A 20,491-nucleotide genomic window follows, 5' to 3' on the forward strand; every position below is an offset into this window, starting at 1 on the left:
ACCTATTTTTCTAATCTACTCATGGACCTACTTGTGAGGTTGATAGACAGGTGTGGATGGGGAGTCACAGAGCTATGTGGGTGTTGGTTTTGTTGGGGCAGGCTGTGGAACCCAGATTTTGTCTATGACGGACCTTGGGTAGGTAGGTGAGTGAATGGGAAGTCGGCAGAGTATGGGATGTGTGAGGGGAGGGGCTAGGGCCAGTATTAGATTCCCTTTCCTTGTGTCCCCTTAGTTGCTAGCACCTTGTTCCCATGGGTTTTGTTCTTTGCAGCTTATTGCTGTTGCATCTCCCTGGCTCATGGCCAGTGGAGAAAGCAGTAAGAGGGCAGCAGAAAGGATGCACGCTGAGGAAGATACGCACTTCTTCCCTGTTTCATCCAACTGTACATTTTCCAGGATAAATGTGTCTAAACCTAGAACAGCCCCAAGCCAAGCTCGGACAACTGGAAATTCTGCAAGGCAAAACACAGTCCTTAACTTACCAAGTTAATGGTACATAGTTAATCAGTTTCTCTTCCCTGCTTGCTTGTATGTCAGGTAAAGACAGCATTTTTTTCCCCTCTGAACTGCTACTGGCTTTCCACTGACCCTTTATTATAAACCTGCTTCAGAGAGATGCTGGGGTTAGCTCCTTTCCTTTGCCCCCTTATTTGGGTATGGCAGGCTGTTTTTATTACATCTTTGTACATCCCCCATTAACTGCACCAAAATACTGACCCCCATTGCCGTAGCAAAAGCAGTGAAAGAAAACAAATTTGGATTTTTTTAAAACCAAAATGTTGTAGATATCTTCATCAAAAAACAGTTGGAAAAATTTTCAAAAGTGAACCTCCAGTAACATTTCAAAACACTGTAACATTAAAGCTAATGTAATGATTTTTACTTGCTGTCCCAGAAAAAAAATAGACTATGGGATGAGATACAACATGTAAAATTTCAGAAAGATCAGCTTCTTTTATGGAAGCTAGTGCGAGTTCAGAAAGTGATCTCTCCAGAAGCTAATCTTTAAACTTGACAAAAGAATGGTCACTTCTCTTCCATAAGATAAAGAGTTAAACACCATGAAATGGGGATGTCAGAACAGTTTCTGCAAGAGATTAGTTATTTTAGAGTCTTAACGGTTCAGAAAGGACATCTTGTGGATAACTGATCTCAAATGAATGCTGCCTGGCCCACATTCATCCCTGTATAACTTCACTGGCTTCAAGGGATGGATTTGGTCTTTTATGTCTACTGAATCCTTTGGCAAGGACAGGATCGACTCTGTAACAGAAGGCATATGATGCTCAAAACAAGATGACTTGGGGAAGAGGTATTGTAGAAAGCATGAAAAAGGGTTAAGCCCTAACGTGGCAATTAAGCAGAGAGCTGAACAGAGCAACTGCAAAAAACCTACAATTCATCCCAATTAAGAACTTTCAAGAGGAAGAAGGAGCCTGAGAGATGCTGAGAGGAAGGAAAACACAGCATTTCTATTTTATATGCATCTAATGTTTTCTGTTGGTGCTTGTGCATATCCACAAGGGTCTATGCTCTTCTCTGCTCAGGGCTGAGGGTTGTGCTTTTGGCAGGCATCACACTTAAGTGGGAACAGCTTCCGGTTGCTGTCCTGCTTTCCTATCTGTGTGCAGACCTCCAGAGTGATGAGAGACCCTGGCTGATAGCTGTGAGACATTTTTCATTCCTGCCACTGTTATTGCCAGGAGACTCCTCCCCACCTCTCAGTCTGACCTCTTCTATCCTGACTGGTACCTATTTCCTCATCCCTTTCTCTTAATGGAGAGCTGCCAACAATGCCTATTCTTATCAAGTAATTTTCCAGTTAGCGGAGTGGCCTCTAGGCTCACCAAGCCTGAAGATGTAGTATTGTGTACAAAGGAAGGAACCTTCAAAACTGAGGTGAAGGGCTGACTGGGAGCTCTTTGACAGGGGGCCCATCCTCCCTCTGTTTCTGGAGAGACTCATCTTCCTCCTCTTTCTGTATTCCTTGTCCTCCTCCTATCGCCGTTTTGCCTTGAGAGTCCTGTCCCCTTTGCTATGTGCCCATGGCCCTGCTGACCCAGAACAACAACATTTTTGATAAAGGCAGGAATGGGGGATGGATGCAGCTCAGTTATGGTTATAGTTTCTGAATCCCCACCAGGAGCTGCCCTTGTGGGGTCGTTGGGTCCTGACTCCCAGCCAAGCTGCTCTGCAAGGTTAAGGATATCACTCAGTCCAAGATGCATTTTCCTTGCAGGATGGCCCCTGGCTGAGCCCTGGCAGCCTAGTCCTGGCTCCCCCAAGGATGCTGCAATGTAACTTTCACAGACACCGACTGTTTTCATTAGGACTTGGAGTTATTTTTCCCCTTAGAGTTTTTCTCATTCTTCCGTCACTGCCTCACATATCTCCTCCCCAGGAGCACTTTCTCAGAGAAGCCTAGAATCACTCTGTCCATAGTCTCTGAGATCGGATCCAAAGCCAGCAATGCTTATAGGGGAAATGTGACAGACCCTGAGTGTCACACGGGTCAGGCGCAGGGTTGATTCGATGAGATCCCCTCTAGCCACACATGCATTGACTTGAGAAATGTGGAGCTTGTAATCCCTCTGTATATGTACTGGAAAAATATGGAATTTTTCAGTGCCAGCAAGGGGCAGTCAGCAGAGGAGATATGCAGAAGATCGATCAAATTCTGTGACCAAAAGCAGGAGAATCACAGGAACAGAAGGGGAAGAGGATTATGAAAGGGAGAATAGGTCTCTGTCTCACGAAGGGCAGGAAGGACAATAGGTTGGTGACGGTTACATGGTGAAAACCAAATAGTAGTTCCAGCTCCTGGAGTCTACTACAGAGAACAGAACAGAAGAGACAGTGGGGAAAGATCAGCCTCTCTCCTGGCCAAGAGGGAATGCTACAGGGGACAGAATAGAGAGGCATGATACCCCCAGTGCAGTTGATAATAGAATCAGGTTCTGTGTGGGCACATTAATAACTGGGGTGTCTGAGGGGCAGGGGCCAGTGTGAGAGCTGTGAGGAAAGAGGTGAAGGTGGTAATGAAGTTTTTGAACTTGCATCAGTGCCAGAACTGGAGCAAGGTCAATCCAAGATGAGGTCAGCATGAGGATGCTGAGGCTGTGTGTTCAGTGGAGAACAGATTTTATGCGCTGGACTATAACGTGGGTCTGAGATGATAAGGCTAGACTCAGTGTGGGGCACATGGGAATTGCAAACTCCAGCGTTGGGATTCCAGATGAGAGAGCAGAACACAGAGAATGGGACCAGCATAGGATGCTGAGGCCTGGGGCACTAATTGTTAGGTGTGCAGATGTATAGACTGTAGATGTTGTTGGAGTGTAAGGATGGAAATCAATATAGGTGTGCTGGGGAACTGGATTGAACTGAAACCTTGTTACACAGCCTACAAGGCCCCTGCATAGAGCTGAGTAGATGCCTAAAATTATTTTGCACGAATCGCTGTGTGAATTAAATATGGGCGATTTCTGTCCAGATCAGCAACCCTATTACAGTAAGTATATTTTTTCTCCGCAAAGAGTTGAGTGATCCAGTTGTGTAAACTTTCATGAAAAATGAAGCACAAACTCACATGTTCATTTGCCCTAGCAACCCAAATATGAGGGTCACACTCAACTTTCCGTGAAACAGAAACATAACCATATGATGGGTGTGACCAATCACAACCAAACATTAAAATATGCGTCTGGAGTATTGAACATGCACAGCAAAATCTGTTCACAATCAATCCATATGACAGAACTCCACAAAACTATTGGCATGCAAATTTATGAAAATTGCAATCTGCACGCAGATATTGCGCAAATGGAAAAAAATGGACAAATTCACTGCAGACATTATTTGTAGTAAAATAATTTACTCAGTTCTGCTGCAAAAGACCTTTTCTGTATTTACTTCTGTTTCTTCTCCCTATTGTGAAACCTGTGAGTCATCACTGAGTCTTCTTTTGGTATTTCAAACCATGTAGAAATATACTGTGAGCTGTTGCTAGGACTTGTATTTGTGGTGCTGGGTAGTTTCAGCCTTGGATTTGGAAGCTAGGATTGTTAGTGCTTAGGAAGGTTATCTGGACAGAGCCAGACCTAAGTCAGCTGACGGGGATGTCAGAACTTAGAATCTAGAGGAGATGAGCTTGGGGTGTCAAGACAGCGGGTTTCAGGGCTAGTGTCAGGGTGAAGATATTTAGGCTGGGATTTGTGTGAAAATGTTGGGGTTGGGGAAGATTGATAAGATACTTGTATTAGAGACATGAGCCCTGTCACAGGACCTGGCTTCTAAGGCCTGCTGTGGTGCCCCCACTTGTCCTGCTTGCTCCCCTCTGGCCTCTCAGGGTATCACCCTGCTATCCTGCCTACCACACCTTGATGGTATAATTGGGAAGAATGCCCTCAGAGAGCAACATGAGCTTTCTAGATACAGCCTCTCTCCCTGCGGGGCTCCCACCCCTCTGGAACACTATACTGGGCTACTGGCCCTTCCTCTCTTGCACTGGACCTTCCAGGTCCTAATCCCCTTACATGGCTTTTAATCATGGCCTCTAGCCCCACCAGTAGCCACATCCGTGGTTCACAGGTCTTACTCTATTCTCTGCACTGAGCCCTCTGGCTGTATACTGGTCTCAGCTCTCTGAGTCCCTGACTCTTGGCAAGCTGTTATCTTCTGCCTATAAAACACTTGGCCTAATCCATGCAGCCCACTGGGTCCCAGACCCATGTAGGGCTATATCTTGGCCTCAACTCCTTCTCTATGCGTGTAAGGGGCCCCTGGTCCAGTCAGCTTCAGCCCACTGGGTCTCAGACCCTTCTCTACCCAAGCACTGGGCCCCTGTTCCTGTCTCAGCTTCAGCCCGTGCAGCCCACTTGGTTCCGGACTTTGCAGGGCTCTATCTGGGCTTCAGGCCATCGTGACATGAAGTGCCCACCCATGGCCCCCAAAACCACCCCTGTCAGCCATACTGAAACCTCTGGTTTCTTGAGTCTCTACACAGCAACTTCCAGTCCTCTGCCCACTGTCTTTCTCCAGCTTCCCCAGATACCTGGAGTGACTGGGTCCCCTGGTTTCACAGCCTGGGCTCTCAGGAGTTCTTCCCTCCCTGAAGCTCAGGGCCAGACCACCTCCTTTAGCTCTAGAGCTAGGCTTAAAGTAGAGTAGGGCTTCACCCCTTCCAATCACATGACCTCTGACTGACCATGGAGTTTCTGCTTAGCCTATTATTTCACCTCCTCTATTCTACTGCCTTCTTCCCAGCTGTCTTTTATTTGCTGCGTAGCTTCCAGTCGGACTACAGCACTACCTCTGTAGCTTATTGCAGGGCATCTCACCCCAGTAATGAACAATGGGGCTGAGTGAAGTGTGCAGCTGGAAGAGAGAGGGATTCACCAATGAGCCCTTAAACCAGTGGGTTTTACCCTTGTTAAACTCCAGGCACTCCTCAAAAAAAATCCCAGCTTTTAGCCTTCATTTATTTCTTAACTACAGAAAAATACTAGAGCAATTGTTCTGTTGCAAAGAGCTCAGAAAGACCACGGCAGGTCAGAATGTTTTTGACACCATGGATTCCTATTTGAAACCTCTGGGTTTATCTTGTAAATAATGCGTAGGTGTCTGTACACCTAACTGGGTTAATATTGCACAGTACCCTGCAACACCCTTGAAAGGATCGCATGGCACCCTAACTGAGAATCATGTCCTAAATTAAGAGCTCTTTCCATCTACTGTGGTCTCTCTGCTTACCAAGAAATCAGAGTCTCTGGGGCAAGCATTGAGTCATTGTTCCTGCTGTGCCTTGACGGCCTGTTTCCAAAGTTGACTAGTGTTGTGGCTCTTACTCTTCACAGAGAGGAGAAACTGCTAAGCAGAAGTGACCTGGTCTTACAGGAGAAATGGGGCAGAGCACATGCCTGAAGAAGAACCTCCTGGACTTCAGGAAACTGTATGTGCCCCGTCTACTATACCTATCATCCACTGAGGGAATCCTTCCAACCTCTCAACACAGTGTGTTTACAACCAGTGCCCTTACCACTGCCTTAGCTTTGCCTGTCACCCATCAACCTTTCTGCCTTTTTATGTCCCCCATATACCATTGATATGCTACCTCTGTCATGCCCCCCCTGAAAATACCTTCTGAGCCATCCATCCACCCATCTCCTTGGGAGAGCTTTTACCCAATCTTATACCTACATTTCTGGGGTCTGAAGTCATAAACATGGCTGTGACACAGATTCCTGCCATGCTGTACTCCACATGGTGTCCTGTGCAGAGCTCAGGCTTTGCTTGACTTTCTGGGGTCAAGGTTGATATTGGGGTGTCAGGGCAATGCTGCAGCTGTGTGTCTCTGTGTAAGTGAGGGCATCCCAGGTAGGCACCCCTTTGTCCCCCTATCAGACTTCACTCATTTATTCTACCATCTGTTTTCCCAGTGCCGGAGATGATGCTGGGGATATGTGACTTGGGGCACTCAGGCGGAAACTGGCCTGCACAAGGCCGGCCATGTGTTTGCCTCCTAGCAATGCAGCGGTCAGCAGCAAATTCTTTGCCGCCGCTGCCTCCTCTCAGTATGGAAGAGAGAGAGAGAGAGAGAGAGAGAGCATGGGACTGGGTGTGTAGGAGACAGATGAACTGTGTGAAGGAGAGAGAGAGACAGAGGGATGGACTGGTCTGTGTGAGAGGGATAGAGAAATGTGAAGGAGGGACAGACAGATGGTCAGGGTGTGGGTGAGGGAAAGAGAGAGGGACTGTGATGGAGAGACAGACAGATGGACTGCATGTAACAGACAAAGGAATGGAGTGGGAAAGGCGGAGAAAGAGATTGGGTGAAGGAGGGAGAGGCAGATCTGGCTGTTGTAGATGGGAGAGAGAAACGGGTATATGGAGGAGAGGTGTCACCTAGACACTGGGACAATGGGTCCATTAGAAATGCCTTTGCAGAATGGATATAGAGAGACTGTGCGTGTGTGCAAGATAGATTGTGTGTGTGTGCAAGAAGATCGTCTGTGTAAATAAGAGTAAGGAAGAGCAGCTATAAGGAGACAGGGAGAGAGAGGGAGGAGGGTCTGTATGGAGGAGAAAGTGAACAAGGGCAGAGAGATGAGCTGTGCGAAAGGGAGAAAGAGACAAATGTGGAGAGGAAGGCACCTGTCTGGATGTGAGGGAGATGGCATCTCTGACCAGCTGTGTGGGCATCTATGACTGTTTACAGGATGGGTTATATATAAAAACAAAAAGGACTAATTTTGTTTTAGGCAGGCCATTAGGGTGCCCAGACCCAAGCATACCAACATCCCTTTCACTTTTCCCCACTATTGGGGTTCAGGAGGTCAGCATTACACTGCAACCTGTTGACTAATTGTTTCCAGTGAACCTGATGGACTGTTTGAAAAAGTTTAAAATGACAGAGCTCTTGTTAATTGCTATACTGGATTTTTTACTTAATCCCTGTCCTCCCAGGTTGAATTCTGAAGGTACCCCACCTCTTTTCTCTGCCATATTGAAGCTGTTGGCTACCAAGAACTGCTGGCTCTTTCTTTTCCTTTGCCTGTTCTCTTAGTCATCATCTTCCCCTTTTTATGCCTAACATTGCTTCTCTTCTGTTATTCTCCCTGATTTCTGTCCTTTTTCCTCTTCTGTCTTTTCTCACTCTCTTGTCTTTCTCTTCCTTTTCTCTCTCTCAGTTCTTACATTTTTAGATCTTTCTCTGGATCTCTCAAATTCCCTGTAGCTTCTTCTCCTTTCCTTCCTTCACTATCCCGCTCTCCCAGGTTATAGATCTTTCTCTCCTTGTTTCAGATTACTCGTTCTGTTTCTTCTATTTAGCTCCTTTTTATCTCTCCTTAGCTCCTCTATCTCATTCTCTCTCTGACTGTCTGCCTCCTTTCTCTCACTCTCTGTCTGTCTCTCTCAAACTGGGTTGTGAATTCTATCAGCATCAGAGCAGGACAAACTGTAAAAGTGAAGTTCCCTGAGGGCCAGGTTGTGATCATTTTATTTTTACAATGTCCTTGGATGTATAAAGGTGTTTGTATGAGGGGGAGGGGTAGCGTATGTGCTCCGTGGGGGAAGAGAGGGGAGTGCAGGCCAGAACAAATGGAGCTTAAAACTAATATAGGTCAGTTGCAGAGAAGAGTCCCAATGGTCTGTGAATAAGAGGAGTGGCTTGTTGCTTTGGGCTGGATACAGGAAAAATGGCAGCTGAATAGTTTTACCTGAGTGACGTAGGCATCAGACCCACAAGCACATATGACCAGGGAAGCGCAGCATTTATCTTCCAGGAACACAACCAGGAGCAAGCGCATGTTGAGACTGCAGCTCAGCAGTTGACTGTACCATCTCCCAGGCATCTGCCCAGCTTGGGGAGTCTGTGGGTGCTCTCTGCACTCCTGGGCAGGCAGTTCTAATCCAGCTTCCCCTGTGTGGCTCTACATCCTATGCCCTAAATAGGAAAGTCAGGGCCAGTGCTGGCAAACACATCCCCAATGCACTTTGCTGTGTCTGTTTGTTGTCTCCAAGGAAATGTCTTCAAATGAACAAGCAGATTAAGCCAGTTAGTGAAGCTCAGAGATGAAAAGCACCTGCCCCCATGTTTGACACTAACATACTAGGTAGGATTTGGGTTCAAGCTGCCCTCTACTGGATGAGCTCAGAACTGCCCACCCATGTGTCAGACCAGAACAGCCAAAGGAGATTCTCCAGTAGCTCAAGTGAGTGAGGCCTGTACTTCTCAGGCAGGAGAGGAGCTGAGTGCTGTCCCAGGTGACGCTCTAAGATCCTGAGTTGTCACGATGCACAGCACAGTGACAGCTGTGAAGTCTGAAGTGGCCACAGCTTTGCCACTGTGTGCATGTGAAAAGGGGCCGGACAGCTCCCAGGAAATACATAAGGCCTCATTAATGCACATCATTTGAGTTTATGGCAGATGACTGATGCTAATAACAGTTGATTACATACCCAAAGCACAGCCTCTGGACTCCCTGCTTCATTTCTATAAAGACTTTAAGAGATAGGAACTTCAATTCAGATTCTTCATTAGGCACCTCAGTATGTAGCCAGACGTTCAGAAGTGCTGAGCACCTGTACTTGTCAGTGAAATTAGTAGGAGCTGCAGGCTGCTCAGCACAATTTAAAATCAGGACACTTAAATGAGTACCTAAATATGGAATTAAGAGCTTACATGTAAGCATCCATTTGCTTAAAAACCTTGGCCTGTCTTTTAAGGTAGTCATAACCAGTTGATGATTTCTAGCCAATGTAGATTCTTGTACCATGCCCATCACCCTAATTTCTGAGCACTGCTGTAGTATCTGACATGCTTAGTCTGACACATTTAACAGATATCCTCCATATCAGGGGGGCTCAATAGTATCACCTGGCCTAGAAGGCTCCCCACAAGCCCAAAAATTTGGCAGTGGGGGAGTGGTGGCCACTCCCCTGCTGCGAAATTTCCAAAATCATGGGCAGCCCCATGGGCCAAGTAACGTGTGCTAGATCAAGTATGTAGAATGGGGCAGGTAGTATGGGGCCCCATCCTGGGAATGTGGGGCCCAGTCTGGCCTGCAGAGCAGCCCTATGTGACTCATCTGGCCTGCGGGGCCAAAAGGTTGCCTCCTATATGAATTCACTTCAAGGTTTGTGAAACTTGCAATAAAAAAACTGTGTCCAGAATTTTCTACAACATCTATGTACCCACCGCTATGCTAGCTGGCTCTCTTTAAAACAGTAGCTCTCAGTTCCTGTTTTATACTACAATTTGCTTGCCTTGCAGTGAGATCCTGCCCTCACTGAAGTCAAAGGCAAAACTCACCAGGCCTGCAGTGGCCCATAGTTTCACCGGGAATGTATAGAGTATCTGTGTTTGATCCTTCTGAGCTACTGTACTCCCAAAGATCCTAAGGAATCTTTGAGTTGCATATTTCTCTCAATATGTTTCTCTGCAAAGTCAGACGCGTACTTGCTAATGCATTCCAGAGGGTCAGCTTTCCCTTAGGATCTTGCACTGTGATCTCATTTTGCTCATAGGTCTTTGATTTCCTTTCCCTCCACCTCTCTGACTTGTGCAGCTGGACAGCAGAGAAATGAAAGGATTATGCTTCTGGTATCCTAGCTATCTGGTCTCTTCCAAAAGAAGGGTTTAAAATGGCCCAACGGAGAGAGGGGAGAATGGGGGTGATTTGCAGTCAAGGTACCTGCCTGACTCCCAATGGCACAGAAAAAGTTAGTCTCTTCCATACAGGGGTCAGAGGGTGAAGCTGCTGTGGCTGCTGCTGGCCAGATGGAGGGAGCTTGTGTTAATGACAGAGTGTGACTTTGGCAGATGAAAGTGGAAAGGGCGAAGCTACACAGGAGTTTTCTTCTGCACTCCCATCTGTGCCTTTCTCACAGAAAGAAAGTCTGCTCCCAGTAAATATTGGTCAATGTCAACACTAATAACCCCCCACCAAAGGCTGCACTTCCTCTTTTTGTTTTCTGTCCTGCTGGTGCTTCCAGGAGGAGTCTAAAATATCTTTCGGCTCACAAGCCATTAGACTGTTTTCTCTTGCTGTTTTGTTTTGTTTTTTGGGTTTTTTGGCCTTGTTTATTCTTTGCATTACTTGCCTTTTCCAGGGGCTCTGGCTCGTTTGCATGAGAGCAAGGACCTTCTTTCCTTACAGCTGGTCTGCTCCAGCTATGTATATCCCCATTAGCATTCCACAGATATGTTTCCTGCAAAATGTATGATGATCATCATCACTGGGCTCTGAAACTAATCTGAAGGGGATACCCTTCCTCCTAGTGTTAGAACAGTAGTGGGGCCTAGATCCTCTTCTCCGTATAGTCAATTGGAGTTTTGGGATAAGTTTTAATAAGAGCAAGATTAGGTCCTCAGTGTCCTTATTCCGTTTTGCTCTAGCTTCATACACTCATACACTGTGCCTTCCCCTCAGAGCAGATGCTCATCACAACATTGCTCACACTCTATTCACAAACCTACAAACAATGGACAAATGTCTTTTCTTTCCTTGCTGTCTCTAGCTATGTTATTCAGACATTAGCTCATCCATGTCTGCAGCCTCCCCAAGCCTCTCTGCACTTCATTATGGAATATGCTTCCAGGGTTATATATGTCTGTATACTTGTGATTGGGTGTTTATGCTTAATTCTATATATGTAGGGCAGGGTGACTGTTTAGAGTAGGATGGAAGGTCTAGAAGAGATTGTATTCATGTGAGCTGGTGAGAGGGAGGGTGTGAGGGGGAGCAATTCAGTGGAATATTGGCCTCTGTGTAAGTGTGGGGGATTAGGTGCAAATGCTTATGGGGTATGCAGTATGGAGTATAAGGATGGTACAGGGAAGCATACCAAGCTGACTGATTTAAGATAGAAGCTTGTGAAGGAGTAAATATGGCTGAGAGATGAGGGGATCTGCTCTGTACATTTGTGTAAGTGTATTGAGGTAAATGCACTCACAGGGGTGTTTGCTGATTTTTGTATTCTTATTTGTGGAAGTCCCACACAATAAATCTCTGTGTGTACCTCACAAAGGTTATTTTACCAAATACTGTAATTCTGGCCAGAGTGACTCGTTAGCAGCCTGCCCTCTGGTAGAGCTAATGGGTTACAGGCATTGATTTCTTTTCCATTCCTATTGATTAGGCACTTGCTGAACATACAAACCCCAAACACAGCATGGAAAGAGGGAGACAGATAAACAGTTTGCATTCAGAAACCCAGCACTGTGCAGTATTTGCCACAGAAGCCCCGACCATCACCATAGTCTGCCTCATCCGAAAGAAGAGTAGTTTTTCCCTGTTGGAAGAAATCAACCCACAGGGCCCAATAGATGACATTTAGCAGCATATGACTGAAAAGGGAATTTGCATTGATACAGCACAGAATGGTCCATGGGGAGAAAAGTGTGCTGTACTTTTAGAAAATCCCAGGGCTGAGGCACCATTTAGATTAACTTTTTTTATCTCACCCCATCAAAAATACAGACAGGTATGTGGATGTGTGGAAAGGGCTGTGTCTGTCTCTGCAAGTCTTGGGCAGGGGGAGGGTACCAGGATGAACCCAACTTGGAGACTGAAATCCCATCCTTCTCTATAAGAAAATGGACTTTTCAGGACTTGCTCAGTGCTAACTGAAGAGCCAAGTCAGGAAAAGGAATTTAGCAGCAAATAGACAGTGACTTGAAGAGGACACAAGAAGTAAAGATGAGCAGGAGGTGGTTACATAAAGGAAGGTAGACAGCACAGCCCTTACTGCATCCTTACATCTGTTTTTTGAGTGTCCACAGTCTGACTTTTCCCATGTTTTTCTATGATCTGACAGAAAAAAACTAAAATTGCAGAATCACAAAGTCGCTAGCAGACATCATCTAAGCATGGCACAGAAAGGATGGCTTTGTAGCAAAACCAAGTGAGCATGTTTCAAGTGTTCTCATTTCTATTTCAGCTCTAGCACAGACTTCGTTCATGGCTTTCAGCAAACCATTTAGACCTCATCCCATTGCAATCAATGCAGAGATTCCTGTTGACTTCAGTGGCCTTTGAATCAGGTCCTGAGTCTTGGTGCCTCACGTAGCCATCTGCGAAATGGGGATGATTATACCTCACAAGGATGTCATAAGGATAAGTTCTTTAATGTGCAATAGATATTTATGTGCTATGGTGATTTAGGCCATAGGAAAACCTAGAAAGTATGTGATCTCCTCCACCATCCTTTGCTCAGTGTTTGCTTCTCTTGTGTCATGATTTCACTCCTGCTTAACACATTTCTTTTCCTCTGCCCCACTATCACTCCTACATGGAGTCTTGAAGGTGTTAATTTTTAGACCTCTGCTCTCTCATAATTTCTTCCTCCTTCTCAGTCATGTTGGCCCATGGAGTTACATGAGCGGCGAATTTGCCATGTTATCTGAATTTTTATCTTAATTACTTTAATCACTTTTTGTGCTGATACTCAGCTGCTCAGATGTGGAGACTGGGAGTTAGAGCTCCTGGGTTCTGTTTCACTTGCTCACTCACCCTTCCTCTTTCACTCACTCTGTAATCTTGCCAAAAACACATTTAACTTCTCTTTTGGTCTGTCTGCTCATTGATAAAATGGGTATAACAATACCAATGCCACACAATAACATGAGGCTGATTTTGTAAAACACTTTGAGACCCTAAGATATTCCTAAAGCATTTTTATTTATGAATTGCAGATAGTGTGTGATATGGTTAGTGACTACCCTATTCAACCTCTGTGTCAGTCTCACCCACATAAATTTACAGTTTTGCTCTAACCTCCTCCCCATAAATAGCTCAGCTTGAAGTGCATCTCTTGGGTATGAGAAGCATTATTAAGGGCTCATCCCCTTCCTGAATTCAGATCTCCCACTTGACTCCTCTGTCCATAATCTTGGTATCATCCATCATCATCTCCTCCTCCTGTATCCCCTGTGTCTGTGCCTATTACCACCTCCACTCTGCCTTGGAGAACAACTGTTTCAGCCTTACCTCTGCTCCTCCATCATTGACACTCTGCTTAGCTTGACTGTTTTACTTCTACCCTCTGGTGCCTTCCCAGATTCTTGGATCACAGCATGCACAAAACACCCCCCTCAGATTTGTTCCACATAGCAGGAAACCCACTGCATCGCCTAATTCTCAGACACCTCTGCACACTCTCCCTCCCTTTCCCAATCAAGTTCAGTTGCCCTTTCTGTTTTTAACACTCTCCTATGGAGTTGTTTTGGCTTCTTTCACCTGCTGTGTGTCTCTCTGCTTCTTCCCCTTTCCTTCACTCACATAGTACTCTCTCTCTGTCTCTCTCTTTCCCTCTTCTTCTCCCTCCTCTCATAAATCCTACCCCTTTTACTGCAAGAACCCTCCCCTCTTCTCTTTTTGGCATCAGGAACAAACTCCCTATGTCTCTCTGTCTCATCAAGTCCCCATTTCATTTGAAATATAATTTAAAACCCTCTCTTTTTTCAACTTGAGCCCATTCATTTCTCTCCTCCTGCTCTGGAGTCGTAATACATATTTCTGTGTTTATAGTATATAGTAATATCTTATTGTAACTGTAATAAAAATCTGCAACTATGTTTTCCTTCTGTAACTCATTTCTGTGTAAAAATGATTCCTTGTATAAGAGGTGAAATCTCTGTTCTGTCTGCAGCCATAATGCCAGCGGCAGCCACATGCACCTTGAGATTTCAGTGAGTTTGTTTCCTCTGCCTCTGTGCTGTCATTGAACCTGTTCTTCCACCATATCACTTAGAATGATAGAGGAATTATTTGGAATAGGCCAGAATCATGCACCTAAGATAATGGGAAAGGACAACGGAGTCTGAATATCAGGAAGAAGCTTGATAAGAAGCTTTTAGGTCCTGATTCTGTGAAGCACTAAGCACCCTTATCTCCTACTGCAGTTTCTGGGCTCATCATCCTTCAAGACTGGACCTGATCAGATTGTGGAATAACCTCTCAATGGAAATTGCAAGTCTGCTATTGCTTGATTGGACTGGTCAAAGCACTAGAGACTGTGGTGAAGGGAACAATCCTGCACTGATTGGTGGGGCAGAACATAGATGACATAGATCCAGTCCTTCTGTGATTTCTGTGATTCTGGTAGTGTCAGTATAAGTAGAAATATAATTCCACTCTTTCAGCTATGGTGTTCTTGTTTCTATTATTTCTGGTTGTTAGCTCTGAGCCAGTTGTGCAACTCTCACTCATAATGGCAGATACTTATTCACTCACATGTTCTCATTGGATCAGTGAGTGGCCTTTTGTTCTGAGTTAGTCCAGCACCTAGCACACCAGAGTCCTGGTCTGTGACCAAGGTTCCTTGTTCCCCCAGGGACTATGTTTCTCTCCTGACAGCACTTACGTAATCTTCAGGTTGTCTGTCCATCTGACCTCCTCCTATAGAGCTTTTTATACTTCACTGGCTAGTCTTCTCTGCCTCTCCTGTCTTCATAAGGAGAGATCTTGATCTTGAATGTTGGGGGTAACTACTAACACTACGGTGTGCCAAAACCTCCAGACCAGAATGAAATGAAAACTGTACATAGTGCTGGATAGGAAAGGAGTCAGAGCTGCAAAGGAGGTTGTCTCCCTCCATCACAACCACCATCAGCCCATTCCCAGAGCCACCCTTTCAGGAAGAAAGATCTCTTTGATAATCTCCACTAGCACCAAGTTCCACAAGACGTTTTCCACAGGGCTGCTAGGACTTTAGGGAGGCCTAATGATAGCCTCTCAAAAGACACCTTTGTGACAGTCATAGCCTCTTTCACTGGAGGCCTTTCATAGGATCCTGGTCACTTGCTGGACCCCAGGCTTGGAGGGAAATGTCTCTGCCACTTTCGGCATTTCAACGTCCTTTAGACAAGCAAGGTGAACACCAAGCCTAAGGAAAAAAAGCCTACCCTCCCAATGCAGGAGGGAACTCAGAGAAGGTTGGTGGAGCCACCTGTACCAGCAAAGCCCTCAGAGCTCTCCACTCCTTGAAGCCACAACTTGCACAAAAGGGACAGTCCAGGCTGCCACAGAGCAGGGTCACTGGCTCCACTGCCCAGGTCAAGCACAGTGGTTCCCAGTGAGCAGAGAAGGCTCTCTCTTGCCTTGTCACCATTGGAGCTGATGATGCTCCCTCCCCTTTGAAGACCCCAATTAATCCATCCCCAGTCAAACACATGTGCTTTGACCAGTCCAATCAAACATAGGGACAGCTGACCATCTGCCCAGCTCTGTGTCCCCCTGCTGCTCAGCTTCAGAGCGCACCACATGTCAGGCCTAGCATGGATGGCAGGAATGTCCTTTCAACAATGTCTGCTGGGGGCAAGGGGCATCCAGGCTTCTCCCTTACCTCCTCCCCAGGCTGAGGGGGACTGGTGGCTGCTGCTGCTAGTGCTCCTGGTATTGACAATGCCAGATGCCAGTGCCCCTGTGTTGACAAATATGGCTCTGGGATGATGTTTGCCACTGGCTTCCCAGCCCCTGTGTATATATGTGTCTGGGATGGGGGCATGACTGGGCTGAGAGAGTTGGTGAGAGTGGGCCACACTAATCATTTAAAAGAATAATCAGGGGCTGGAAGGGAGGGTGCAGGACCCTGGGGGTGGCACTGGGATGAACAGGGCTCTCTGAGGGGCATGGTGGTGAGGCCCCCTCTCACACAGCCCCTTGTAACCACCATAAACTTTGCTCGCTACCTTGGCCCAGCTCTAAGGTGCACCTTGAAGCTCTCACTGTCCCCTTCCCCTTGGCTCCCTCTTGCGTATTGGGACAGAAAGAGGAGAGCAGATTTTCTTGTCAATGAATCCACACTGTGAAGGAGGGAAGCAAATCCAAGGGGTGGGAGGAGGAGAGAACATGTAATTCTCACACACTAGCAAGCTTGTCATCGCCTGCCTGGGCATGAATGGGCATTCAGGCAAATGGGAGCGAAGAGGCAGGTAGTTGGGGGTCTGAGGTAGCCAAGCTGAGGAGAGAGTGTCCCACTGGAGGTCAGCACGTCAGTAGCAGGTGGGGGCTCAGAGATTGATAGCACAACCAGTACAAACTGGTTTGTAATTCTCTCTCTCTTTACAAACTCTTCAGCGTTCAGCAGCCCTCGGAGAGCTTGTCTCAGAATGAGCTCAGCCGGCATCCAGGGAAGGGCGGAGAGATGAAGAGAGTTATGAAATTGCGATGTGTCTCACTGCTTCAACTTCCCTGCGAGCTGCCTGGCCCCCTGCTCTCTGAACTATGAAGCTGGTCAGGGAGAAATGAAATCAGGGTCATCCAGTTGGGGTTTTTTTCTCTCCATGAAGGTGCAGCTCCCCAGGTTAGCATCCTGAAGTGAATAATGCCATTAAAGTGGCTGTGAGGAGAGTGCTGGGGGAGGCAGAGAGGCTGGTGACATGCCAGCACTGTTCACTTTATGTACATCTCTATGTGTGCGGGCTCAGACCCGGTCCTAACGAGCTGTGCTTGGCACAGGAAACTTCAAGGCGATGCGCGATCATAGCCTTTCTGTCGATTCAGTCAGAGCCTCCCCCGTGTGCAATGAGCAGAGGGCTGGATTGTGGGGGGGGGATTCAATTTGCAAGCAACTTCTTCTTCTGTGTTTCGAAATGACCCTTTTCTCTCAACAATCTTTCCAAAATGTCTGCTAGTTGGAGCAGGATTTGGGATTTCACAGTAAGCTACAAAGGAGAGAGAGAGATACACACACCATTGGTTAAGAAGAGACAAAGGAACGAGAGAGGAGCATCACCACCACCACCAAAAAAAAATCTGACTTGTAACAAACCCGAGAATAAGGAAGATCAAGTGCTCAAACGCCAGCTTCCTTATTTTATTTCATTTCATTTTATTTTAAGAGACTGTGTGTGTGTGTGTGTGTGTGTGTGTGTGTGTGTGCGCGCACATCTATATGTATGTACGTATGCAGACACATATTTATATTTATTTATTTATTTAAACGACCCTTCCACGTTGCATTTCTCCCTTCTCCTGGGAAGAGAAACGGCTGATTGAAGTTTGGTGCTGGTCTAATTGTGATGTGAGGCTTGTATTTGGAGCCCTGGGCACGTATAGCTGGGATGAGAAGGAGGCTGGGCTGGGCTGGGCTGGGCAAGAGCGAGCGAGCGAGCGAGCGAGACCCAGCTACGCCTCGCTCTCCGCTCCTGAAGCCTAGGGGAGCAATCATTTCAGGACTGAGGAAGAAGAGGGGTACAACCAAGAAGGGACAAGTGGGAAGGCTAATCCCGCACCCCCGCCCCTCCCTTCCTGCTCCTCAGAGCAGAGGAGGGTCACCACCATTTGCAGATGCCGGGGAACAGGCAGTAAGAAGGGGAAGCTCTTGCCCCCAGCTCCCCTCCCGAGGTCCCCCGCAGCATCCCGGGCGAGGCGCGGAGGAGCTGTTCTCCAGCACCGCGGAGCACCCTGTGCCGGGGAGCTGTCCACTTCAGCACCACCACGATAATGCAGTAGGTGGGAGAGCAACTGCCAAGGGGAGAGAGGCAGAGGCAGCCACCGCCGGGCAGCAAACCCTGCAGCAACACACCGATCCTCTTCTCTTCCGAAGCGTTGCAGAGAGCAGGAGGGAAACCCGTCTCGATTCTGGGGGAGCAACACCCCCTCCTGCCCACTTTTGCCTCCGCCAACAACACCAACTGCTGCTACTGCTGCTGCTGCTGCTGTGGGGAAAGCCATGGAAGGCAAGACCTCAGCACCTGTTCAGCTGAAATCAAGGGCTTACAGTATACTGGGCAGCCTGGTTCGGTGGTAGGGGAAGAAACAATCAAGCAAGCAAAACAAACAAGCAAACAAACAAAAAGAAAGCAAGAAAAGTGCAAGAGAGTAGAAACAAACAAAAAAACCCAACAACAACAAAAACAAAAATCCAAGGAAGATAACTGGGAAGGAAAGGGATTTTCATGGCGCAGGCTGCAGAGCTAAGCAAGAAGACTGAAGGTTGCATCTCTGCTCTTACAATCTCTAACTGTCTAGGTCCAGATAATGAGAGATTGTGTTGAGGATGCTGCTGCTGCTCCCCTGTTCACTGTGGAAGCCATCTCCAAATTAGCCATTACATATGGAAACTGGAGACCAGAATTTTAGAAAAAGGGATTAAGGCATCTCATTTTGGGGGGGGTTTCTCTCTTTATTTCTCTCTCTTTTTTTAGTTCTTTTCTTTCTGTTTTATTCTTTTTTTCTTTTTTCTTTTTTCTTTCTTTTTTTTTATATACATATATACATCTATTACAACTGGAACGTTTCTGATTTAAAAGGCAAGCCTCTTCCCGTGTGATCTTTGCAATTTACACTCTTTTCCGTGGGCTTTCTTACCTCCCTTTTTTATATATATCTCTCTATATATTCCCATTATATTATTAGTGGAATTATTATCCTTTTTTAATTTTATTAACACACACACCCCAAGAATCAGAAGGCGGTTGGGTATTTATATAATGAAGAATTATGGGGCTCTTTGACAGAGGTGTTCAGATGCTTTTAACCACCGTTGGTGCTTTCGCTGCCTTCAGCCTGATGACCATAGCTGTGGGGACCGACTACTGGCTTTACTCCAGAGGGGTTTGCAAGAGTAAAATTGTCAATGAGAACGAAACCAGCAAAAAGAACGAGGAAGTCATGACCCACTCTGGATTATGGAGAACCTGCTGCCTGGAAGGTATTTGATTCTGGATCTCCTCCTCCCCTCCTCTACCTCCCTTTTCTATCCCCCCATAAGTCCCTCCACATTCCACCATTTTCTCACTTCACTCCTTCCACTGTGGAGCAAGGGTGCTGGGGTTAGTTCCTGAGCAAGGGAAGGCAAGAGGAGAGGTGAAACATGCTCCGTGCTCTGTTCCTTTCTCGCTGTCTCTCCCTTGCCCTCCAAAAAAAATGCCAACCTTCTCCATTGGAATAATCTCTGTACTGTGAAAACATCCAGAGACTCTCTTAAACTGTGTGATCCGCCTCTCTCCAGCGTATGATTGCCTGGGAAAGCAGGCAAAATGCTGTATTATTGGTGCACTGTTGGCTGTAATAACAGAGGGAAATAATTGCTCTCCTTTGCAAATTGCTTTGATGAAGACAGGGCTGGGAAGTGAGAAGTTGGGGGGGGGGGTGGCAAAGTGCTTCATATGTAAATATCACTTCCTTTTAGGAAAAAAAAAAATGCAAGCCAGTCTTGTTATGGCTAAGCACAGGCTGGTTTGAAAAGGCTCTCGACTCCAGTCATCTCAAGCAGAGTTTAAGAGCGTTTCGTAATGTCTCCGAGCAGCTATATATTGCTGGGCTGGGTTGAGTGGCTTTTGTTTGGGGTAATTTGTCCACCCCCCTTCCTGTTTGTTTGTTTTCTTGAAGGGTTCATTGCAAAGGCTAAAAAGAAGAGAGCCTTTGAGCAGAAAGCCAGCCTCGGTGGGAATGTGGTGAGGCTGAAAAGCAACTCGGCTCCCACATAGAGTGACATGTCTGATGGCAAGAGGAGAAACAGCATTGCAGCCAGCTCCTGGAAGCAGACGCTCCAAGCAGGGCGGGGGGCGGAGAGCAGAGGGGGCAGCAGTTTGCTTTTCAATACGTGCTCTTTAGTCTGGCTATGGGGAAGGGGTGTGGGGGGGAGTGTTTTAATTCTCAGAGCTTCTCTAATTAAAGTGCCCAAAGCTTCATGTCTATCAGTGTCCCCATGTTGAAAAATGGTGGCAGGGGTGCTTTAACTACAGGTCACCTACCAAGCTTTAATTAAAGTGCCCCTACTGTCATTTTTCAGTGCATGGACACTGACACATGTGATGCTGAGGTCTGTTGGAGTGCAGTAATTACCACACTCCAGCAGACTCGATTACAGTGCATCATAATTACCACGCATCAGAGCAGCCTCTCTGCATGTGTATAGGCACCCCATCTGTCCTAGTTCTTAGCAATGCCTGTGCTTGTCTGCCCTCTAGTGGCAAGTTAGGGCGGTGCAAGCAAGAAACAGTATTAACCCTTCATATGCAACTGCTTACAGCATG

General features: G+C 46.6%; 1 protein-coding gene and 1 long non-coding RNA gene across 2 annotated transcripts in view; both read left to right on the forward strand.

Moving 5' to 3' along the window:
* Positions 1-5,717: 5,717 nt before the first annotated feature.
* Positions 5,718-14,083, forward strand: LOC109296067. Its single transcript, XR_002096881.1, has 2 exons — positions 5,718-5,953; positions 12,448-14,083. It is a non-coding gene; the product is annotated as an uncharacterized LOC109296067 (long non-coding RNA).
* A 3,529-nt stretch (positions 14,084-17,612) lies between these two features.
* CACNG2 (calcium voltage-gated channel auxiliary subunit gamma 2) overlaps positions 17,613-20,491 on the forward strand; it is an 89,609-nt gene continuing 86,730 nt past the window's right edge. The window contains exon 1 of the mRNA XM_019515290.1: positions 17,613-19,164. Within this exon, the coding sequence (XP_019370835.1) occupies positions 18,954-19,164 (211 nt within the window). The 5' untranslated portion in view covers positions 17,613-18,953. The remainder of the gene's footprint in view (positions 19,165-20,491) is intronic.

The sequence above is a fragment of the Gavialis gangeticus genome, unplaced genomic scaffold (genome assembly GCF_001723915.1).
Source record: "Gavialis gangeticus isolate Ggan-Ray unplaced genomic scaffold, GavGan_comp1, whole genome shotgun sequence".
NCBI classification, from domain to species: domain Eukaryota; kingdom Metazoa; phylum Chordata; order Crocodylia; family Gavialidae; genus Gavialis; species Gavialis gangeticus.